At 47.9% G+C, this 9306-nt stretch overlaps 1 protein-coding gene and 1 long non-coding RNA gene across 2 annotated transcripts in view; one reads left to right on the top strand and one right to left on the bottom strand.

Annotated features, from left to right (window-relative positions):
• LOC133618413 (uncharacterized) overlaps positions 1-9306 on the top strand; it is a 53215-nt gene that overhangs the window by 5651 nt on the left and 38258 nt on the right. The window lies entirely within an intron of this gene.
• The window catches only part of sema6ba (sema domain, transmembrane domain (TM), and cytoplasmic domain, (semaphorin) 6Ba), a 143700-nt gene continuing 142909 nt past the window's right edge, over positions 8516-9306 (bottom strand). Inside the window, exon 17 of the mRNA XM_061978748.2 lies at positions 8516-9306. This exon is cut by the window's right edge and continues 574 nt beyond it. Within this exon, the coding sequence (XP_061834732.1) occupies positions 8904-9306 (403 nt within the window). The 3' untranslated portion in view covers positions 8516-8903.

Below are 9306 nucleotides of genomic sequence, written 5' to 3' on the forward strand. Positions count from 1 at the left end.
CATTGGCACAGAAAAGTGAAAATAAAATAAAAAAATGAAATATAAACCCTCACACTTGCGTTCCTCTCTGCCCGGAAATCGGATGACTATTTACACTATTGACAAATGTTGTTGAATTTCAAAATAAAAGAATGACGTTGTGCTTATCTATCACTGCACGGTATAATGTCAATAAAAACATCCTCTTTCGGCCGTTGACGGGCGAACTAGACAACCACTACAAAACCGCCATGACACAAAAAGAGATACACGAAGGCATTTTCAGTCCTTTCGTGTGATGATGCGCCTTTTTTTTTACATATTTACAGTACATTTCCGTCTGTGAGAAGACTGCTTCCGTCACTCCGTGTGTGAAGAAAACCCTTCATTCAGCTTGTAAGGTCAAAGGCAATAAGTCATACGGAGCTTTTCACACAGCAGGTGCGTCGTCGTCGTCGTCACGGCACTTTAAACGCAAGCTTTTTTTTAATTTTTTTTTAATTTTTGCTTCTGTAAAAACGGGCACAACATTCCTAAGAAGATTTTGGCACGCAGATGGGAAGAAATGAGGCTGGCAAAACGAGTGGGTTGGCCATTCCAGTCTTAATACTGCAGTGATAAGACAGAATGAAGGGAATACTTGAATCATGTATTCTGGTGATAAGAGTATGTAATAACATTTCATGGAGGCTGGAACTTTCTCAGTGGTGTGTCAACTCCAGAAGTGTTTTGGGGGCCACATTGCCAGAAATCTACAGGACCGTGGGGGCCAATGTTCTTAGTGTAAGCCAGGGATATTCTATTTAAGTGTTTTGGGGGCCACATTACCAGGAAGCTACGGACCAGGGGGGGCGGTGTTCTTAGTGTAAGCCAGGGATATTCAACTCCAGAAGTGTTTTGGGGGCCACATTACCAGAAAGCTACGGTAATGTGGCCCCCAAAACACTAAAACGGAACTGGCTACAAAGTAAACAAAAAACAGAATGCTGGACGACAGCAAAGACTTACTGTGGCGCAAAGGCGGCGTCCACAAAGTACATCCGAACATGACAATCAACAATGTCCCCGCAAAGAAGGATAAAAACAACTGAAATATTCTTGATTGCTAAAACAAAGTAGATGCGGGGAAATATCGCTCAAAGGAAGACATGAAACTGCTACAGGAAAATACCAAAAAAAGAGGAAAAGCCATTAAAATAGGAGCGCAAGACAAGAACTAAAACACGAGAGCTATGTTGATGCGTGGTTGGTTAGGCTTTAAAGTCATATCCAACAACTGCGACAACGACTTTAGATTTTTAATGATTTCGGATTTTTTCAATGCAAAAAATGTGCCTTAGTTTAAAAAAGGTTGAAAAACATTGATCTAGACCACTAGGAACTGGTTTAAAAACAAAAACAAACAGTTGAGTGGAAACACAAGTTGAAGCTGTGATCACACATGTCGGTTTAGTGACACCTGAAGACTTCCAAAAATAACCAATAAATAGATACGATCAAAATAGCATCGATCTCAAAGTTATTCCCGAGCCATTTCGAGAGTTAATGAGCTCGCCTTTGGTGACGATCCAGAAACGTATGTTTTTTTTATCCTGAATATAAAGAGGATCAGCTCCAAGTTCTAGAAGCTCTGCCCAACAGATCCGGCTTTAGTGAAACACTAAGCATCATTTAGCAGCATTGCTAAGTGCTAAACATACATATAAATGCTTACTGTACGACGTCTGCTCTCACTCGGATGACGACAAATGGGATGTCCGTATTTTCCCGTTTTATATAAATAATGAATATTGATGCGCATGAAGGGTTAACAAGGAAAAGTCTCCCTGCAGACACCGTCTCCGGTTGTTTGTCTCCATCTTCCGGTACGAATTGAATGTCACGGGTGAACACCTTCTAGAAATAGTTGGTCTGCGTCAGCGCTTATAATAACATTATTAATATTTGGTTAATATTCAGGTCACGATATGTTTATAAAGAGTAATGTTGGTGAGTTTTGGATGGTTTTTTAGAGCGTTTTGTGGGCAAAATAGAGAGCCCTCATTGACTACATTGTTAGCGGACTTTTTATGTATTTATTTATTTTTATTTACAACTTAGAATGCATAAAAAAAGAAAAACGTGTTCATGTTTTACATAAGGATTGTGAATGATGAACACATCTCTTTCAAATTGTTTGCGAATTTCCAGTACGACTGCCCTAATAATATGGTCAGAGTGCAGAAGTGCCAGAAATAGCCGGAGATATTCGGAGTGGAGTATTCAAAACGTAATTTGTGGCATTTTGTGACATTTAAAGTGTGTTTTCACATACTTTGCATATTGTGAATACAATTGGATATGGTTTAATGAAATAAGCGCATAAAGTCAACTTGTTTCTTCACTCTTCTGCTACTTTAAATGTAGATTTTAAAATCACCACGAGTCCTATTTAAATCTCCTGCAGTGTCCTGAGAGTCGTAACAAACTTTTTGGGGAGTCTTTGGGCTGCAAATAGCGCCTGGTGCTATCACTAGTGAGCGAGAAAACTGGTCAGGGTTCAGACAGAAACTGAAGAGAAACCATTATTTTTTGACTATTTGTCTTCCCAGTTAGCAAATACAAAGTATTCACATTGCTTCTCGTTTTCCATATTTGGAATAAAATGGAATACATTAATTTTTTTCCCTCAAAATGCTACACACAATGCCCCTTTATGACAATGTGAAAAGGTTTATATGTAAAACTTTTTGCAATAAAAAAAATCACCTATGAGGAAGCAGTGCCTGGGGAGTCTGTGGTGGGCTCTCCTATTTCTGGGGCTGAGGTTGCTGAGGTAGTTAAAAAGCTCCTCGGTGGCAAGGCCCCGGGGGTGGATGAGATCCGCCCGGAGTTCCTTAAGGCTCTGGATGCTGTGGGGCTGTCTTGGTTGACAAGACTCTACAGTATCGCGTGGACATCGGGGGCGGTACCTCTGGATTGGCAGACCGGGGTGGTGGTTCCTCTCTTTAAGAAGGGGAACCGGAGGGTGTGTTCTAACTATCGTGGGATCACACTCCTCAGCCTTCCCGGTAAGGTTTATTCAGGTGTACTGGAGAGGAGGCTACGCCGGATAGTCGAACCTCGGATTCAGGAGGAACAGTGTGGTTTTCGTCCTGGTCGTGGAACTTTGGACCAGCTCTATACTCTCGGCAGGGTCCTTGAGGGTGCATGGGAGTTTGCCCAACCAGTCTACATGTGCTTTGTGGACTTGGAGAAGGCATTCGACCGTGTCCCTCGGGAGGTCCTGTGGGGAGTGCTCAGAGAGTATGGGGTATCAGACTGTCTGATTGTGGCTGTCCGCTCCCTGTACGATCAGTGCCAGAGCTTGGTCCGCATTGCCGGCAGTAAGTCGGACACATTTCCAGTGAGGGTTGGACTCCGCCAAGGCTGCCCTTTGTCACCGATTCTGTTCATAACTTTTATGGACAGAATTTCTAGGCGCAGTCAGGGCGTTGAGGGGATCTGGTTTGGTGGCTGCAGGATTAGGTCTCTGCTTTTTGCGGATGATGTGGTCCTGATGGCTTCATCTGGCCAGGATCTTCAGCTCTCGCTGGATCGGTTATCAGCCGAGTGTGAAGCGACTGGGATGAGAATCAGCACCTCCAAGTCCGAGTCCATGGTTCTCGCCCGGAAAAGGGTGGGGTGCCATCTCCGGGTTGGGGAGGAGACCCTGCCCCAAGTGGAGGAGTTCAAGTACCTAGGAGTCTTGTTCACGAGTGGGGGAAGAGTGGATCGTGAGATCGACAGGCGGTTTGGTGCGGCATCTTCAGTAATGCAGACGCTGTATCGATCCGTTGTGGTGAAGAAGGAGCTGAGCCGGAAGGCAAAGCTCTCATTTTACCGGTCGATCTACGTTCCCATCCTCACCTATAGTCATGAGCTTTGGGTTATGACCGAAAGAACAAGATCACGGGTACAAGCGGCCGAAATGAGTTTCCTCCGCCGGGTGGCGAGGCTCTCCCTTAGAGATAGGGTGAGAAGCTCTGTCATCCGGGGGGAGCTCAAAGTAAAGCCGCTGCTCCTCCGCATCGAGAGGAGCCAGATGAGGTGGTTCGGGCATCTGGTCAGGATGCCACCCGAACGCCTCCCTCGGGAGGTGTTTAGGGCACGTCCAACCGGTAGGAGGCCACGGGGAAGACCCAGGACACGTTGGGAAGACTGTCTCCCGGCTGGCCTGGGAACACCTCGGGATCCCCCGGGAAGAGCTGGACCAAGTGGCTGGGGAGAGGAAAGTCTGGGCTTCCCAGCTTAGGCTGCTGCCCCCGCGACCCGACCTCGGATAAGCGGAAGAAGATGGATGGATGGATGGACGTGGCACACCTATCTTTGGGCACTTTCTCTCTTTCCTCTTTGCAGCACCTCTCAAGCTCCATCAGGTTGGTTTTCATCCAGGATGTCTCTGTACATTGCTGCATTCATCTTAGTCTAGTCAGGGAGGCGACCAAGACCATGGTCACTCTGTCAGAACTACAGCATTCCTCTGTGGAGAGAGGAGAACCTTCAACCAGTCAGACCTGGATGGTAGAGTGACCAGACGGAAGCCATTTCTTAGTCAAAAGTCTGCCAAAAGGCACCTGAAAGACTCTCAGACCATGAGAAACTAAATCCTCTGGTCTGACGAGACACAGATTGAAGTCTTTGGCGTGAATCTCAGGTGTCATGTTTGGCAGCGCTCAACACCAGGCCGATATCATCCCTCATGGTGAAGCACGGTGGTGGCAGCATCATGGTGCGGGGATGGTTTTCAGTGGCAGGATAGAGAGAACGATGAATGCAGCAATGTACAGAGACATCTCGGATGAAAACCAACACTTTCCATCCAACCTGACGGAGCTCGAGAGGTGCTGCAAAGAGGAAAGAGAGAAAGTGCCCAAAGAAAGGTGTGCCAAGTTTGTGGCATCGTGTTCAAAAAGACTTGAGGCTGGAATTTCTGCCAAATATACATCGACAAAATATTGAGCAAATGCTGTGAATACTTATGACCATGTGATTTTTCTTTGATGATAATAATAATAATAATAATATATTTTATTTGTAAAAATCACTTTACATTGAGTAAACAACCTCAAAGTAAAAAATAAATAAAATAAAAAGATAATAAAAAATAAACTAGAACAGCCAAATAGCTAAAACTAGTATGCATGTATCTAAACATTTTTTTAATTTTTTTTTTAAAAAGAAGGGTATTTTAAGCCTTTTTTAAAAAGCATCCACAGTCTGTGGTGCCCTCAGGGGGTCAGGGACAGCGTACACAGACTGGGAGCGGCGGAGCAGAAAGCCCGGTCTCCCATTGTTCGTAGCTTTGTACTCGGAGGTTGGATGATTTCATATTTTTAATACATTTGCTAAAAAAAAACAAAAAAACTCTTTCACTGTCTGGAGGATTTTGAGGGCAAAAATGAATTTATAATAATATATTTTTATTTGTATATTCCATTTTGGAATAAGGCTGTAACAAAACAAAATGTGGAACAAGTGAAGCGCGGTGAATACTTTAAGGATGCTCTGTATGGAACGGACTGGCAGTCCTCACTGGAGGTGTGATTGACTCCCGAGTTACAGCGCAGTCATCAGGTCTTCCCTACATTGTTTTTGAAAGAACCGATTAAAGTCTATCTACATTCCTACTCTCACCTATAGTCACGAAGTGTGGGTTATGACCGAAAGAATAAGATGGCGGATACAAGCGGCCGAAATGAGGTTCCTCAGAAGGGTGGCTGGCATCTCCCTTAGAGATAGGGTGAGAAGTTCAGTCACCCGAAAGAGACTCGGAGTAGAGCCGCTGCTCCAACCATCCATCTTCTTCCGCTTATCCTAGGTCGGGTCGCGGGGGCAGCAGCCTAAGCAGGGAAGCCCAGATTTCCCTCTCCCCAGCCACTTGGCCCAGCTCTTCCCGGGGTATCCCGAGGCGTTCCCAGGCCAGCCGGGAGACATAGTCTTCCCAATTTGTCCTGGGTCTTCCCCGTGGCCTCCTACCGGTCGGACGTGCCCTAAACACCTCCCGAGGGAGGCGATCGGGTGGCATCCTGACCAGATGCCCGAACCACCTCATCTGGTTCCTCTCAATGTGGAGGAGCAGCGGCTTTACCTTCAGCTCCCCCCGGATGAGAGAGCTTCTCACCCTATCTCTAAGGGAGATAGGGTGAGCTGCCACCTTACCCTGGTAGAGGAGTTTGCGTGTCCCAATGATCTTAGGAGCTATGTTGTCCGGGGGATTTATGCCCCCTGGTAGTGTCTCCCAAGACAAACTGGTCCTAGGTGAGGGGTCAGACAAAGATCAGCTCGAAGACCTCCATGACGAATACAAATAAAGGACCCAGGTTTCCCTCGCCCGGACGCGGGTCACCGGGGCCCCCCTCTGGAGCCAGGCCCGGAGGCGGGGAACGATGGCGAGCGCCTGGTGGCCGGGCCTGTCCCCAGCCCGAAGAGGCAACGTGGGTCCCCCCTCCAATGGGCTCACCACCCATAGTAGGGGCCATAGAGGTCGGATGCAGTGTGAGCTGGGCGGAAGCCGAGGGCAGGGCACTTGGCGGTCCGATCCTCGGCTACAGAAGCCGCTGCTCCTTCGCTTGGAAATGAGCCAGCTTAGGTGGTTCGGGCATCTCGTGCGGATGCCTCACGAGCGTCTCCCTAGGGAGGTCCTCCTTGCACGTCCCACTGGGAGGAGACCCCGGGGTAGGCCAAGGACCAGATGGGGGGATTACATCTCTTCTCTGGCCCGGGAACGCTTCGGGATTCTCCAGGAGGAAGTTGTTAATGTTGCTCTGGAGAGGGAAGTCTGGGGGTCTCTGCTGGAGCTGGTGTCCCCGTGACCCGATTCTGGGTAAGCGGTTAAAGATGGATGGATGGATGGATGGATTAAAGTCTCTTTAAAATCCAGTGAAATCAATAAAAAAACCTCCTCAATTCGGAATATTGTAGACTTTAGGGGCAGGAGGATTTATAACGGCTTACCTTATAAACAGTTTGTTTGTATTTGACATTCATAGATCTAATGACCGCATCAAAACAATGTCGGACTGGAACCCGACTAGGTGCATGAACCACAGGACTGGTGCAAGCCACAAAGCACACCTGTAGTAACAAAGCACATTGTCGTCGTCGCTCAACGTTATGCTGATTTAAATGCTGACTCTCGTGGCGCCTCGGACTCATGGCGCCGTTTGCATCACACCTGTTGGCTTTTGGAGTTTCCAACTCGGCTTCAAGTTGGAAACTCGAGGCCCAGTTTGACAATGTTTAATAGTACAACTGGAATAAATATCTGTGGAGAAAAGACAAGGCATTCCCATTTTCCCCCTTTCTTCCTTTCTGGTGCAAAAACCTTTCCGGGGACTTCCTTGTGGAGTTACGGGCCATTAAGTCGTACAAGAGCAACGGTAGACAGAGATGGTCGTTACAGAGTGCATGCGGCTGGCAGGAATACTGCTGACATTTCATTCTTGCGCTCCCCTCTCTGAAGAGTTACGACCCCGCCTGGCTAACTTGGACTATCAGAGGCATTTAACACGCCGCCTGTTTGCACAGAATAACCACAGTCACATGTGGGACTAAGAGGAAGCAGATGAGCTTCTTCCTTTTGTTTCCCGTTTATCCTAACGACGACTTTTGAGGAGTCATGTAAGCGCCTTGATGTCCAGGATCTGTACGACGTGCATCAAACCCGGTTGGCCGTCACCCCACAAGAGTGGAACGACGGATGGCTTATTACCCATTAGGGATGGGCGCGGTAGGTATTGAGTGCAGTACTCGGAGCAGAGGTGCTGTCGATGCTGTCTTGGCATCAAAACAGGAGTTGGTAACATTCGGAGAGAGCTTGATCAAAGTATTCAAAAGCTCATCCCTAAGCCTCCGGAATATATTATAGAGTTCTGTCGCAGCGGTTTCAGAGTCTTCCAGACTGGACTTTCAACACTTTCTGCACCTGGACAAAGCCAAGGCCTGTCCCCAAACTGTTTGAACCACAATGAAAACACCGAGTTATCCAATCAAAAGTTTTGAGTGCAGTACTTGATCCGTAGCCAGCAAAGGTGCTGTCGATGCAGTCTTTGCACCAAAACAGGAGTTGTTAACATTCCGAGAGAGATTGATCAAAGTATTCAAAAGTTCATCCTTAAGTCTACGGAATATATTATAAAGTTCTGTCAAAGTGGTTCCAGAGTCTTCTGGACTGGACTTTCTACACTTTCTGCACCTGGACACGGCAAAGACCCGTCCCCAAACTGTTTGAACCTCATTGGAAACACCGAGTTATCCAATCAAAAGTTTTGAGTGCAGTACTCGGCCGTAGCCAGTAAAGGTGCTGTCGATGCAGTCTTGGTACCAAAGCAGGAGTTGGTAACATTCCGAGAGAGATTGATCAAAGTATTCAAAAGCTCATCCTTAAGTTTACGGAATATATTATAGAGTTCTGTCAAAGCGGTTCCAGAGTCTTCTGGATTGGACTTATTACACTTTCTGCACCTGGACACAGCCAAGACCCGTCCCCAAACTGTTTGAACCTCATTGAAAACACAGAGTTGTCCGATTAAAAGTTGTGTGCCAAGACTTTCATCAGGTTGCTAGTATTCGTTAGTCTCGCTTCACTTCAGCCATGAAGGGCCTTCTTCTCCTTCGTCCTTGGGCCCCTTTCTCCGCCTGCAGGCAAGGCAGCTCCGCAGCAACGACCGCCGTTCGTCTTACCAATTAGTGCCAGCCAGTAAAAAACCGGCAGGCATAACGAGATCCTCGCCAACAGGGTAGGGGGCGGTCGCCTGAGACAGAAGGGAAGAGGGCTTCAATGACAAAGCAATATAATGTCCAGAGATGAAGGGGCTGGGGGAATGTTGGGTGAGGCTAAAGACGAGTCGATGCAAAGAGACGTGGAAAACGGCCCCCGTGCAGGCCCTTGATTTCCTCGGCAATCAGTGCCCGGCCTGAGTTCTGTCATTGCAGTTCTTCTTCATGAGCAGGCTCAGGTCCATCAGCTCGCCAAGCTCCCCTCGCTCCAGTGCCCCCCTCAACATAGCCCTGGTCAGAGCCGGGGTGTGCTGTTGGTATGTCTGGCTGCTGGGGGCGGCCATTGAGGGAGGGGGCAAGGGGACGGGTACCATGGCGTGGCTGCTGAGGATGTAGCCTTCCTGGGCCGGCCAGCGCAAAGGCAGAGGCTCGCTGTGCTCCACTGTGGCGCTGGGTGCTGAGACCACCCTCCTGCGCTCAGGGGAGTCCTGGGGCGTCATGGGGTACACATATTCCCCCGCGGACTTCCTCAGGGGGGCTTTGGGAGTCCCCTTCACTCCTTTCTCTTGCTTGCTTAAGCAGACGTAG

The sequence above is a fragment of the Nerophis lumbriciformis genome, linkage group LG19 (assembly GCF_033978685.3).
Source record: "Nerophis lumbriciformis linkage group LG19, RoL_Nlum_v2.1, whole genome shotgun sequence".
Lineage (NCBI taxonomy): Eukaryota > Metazoa > Chordata > Actinopteri > Syngnathiformes > Syngnathidae > Nerophis > Nerophis lumbriciformis.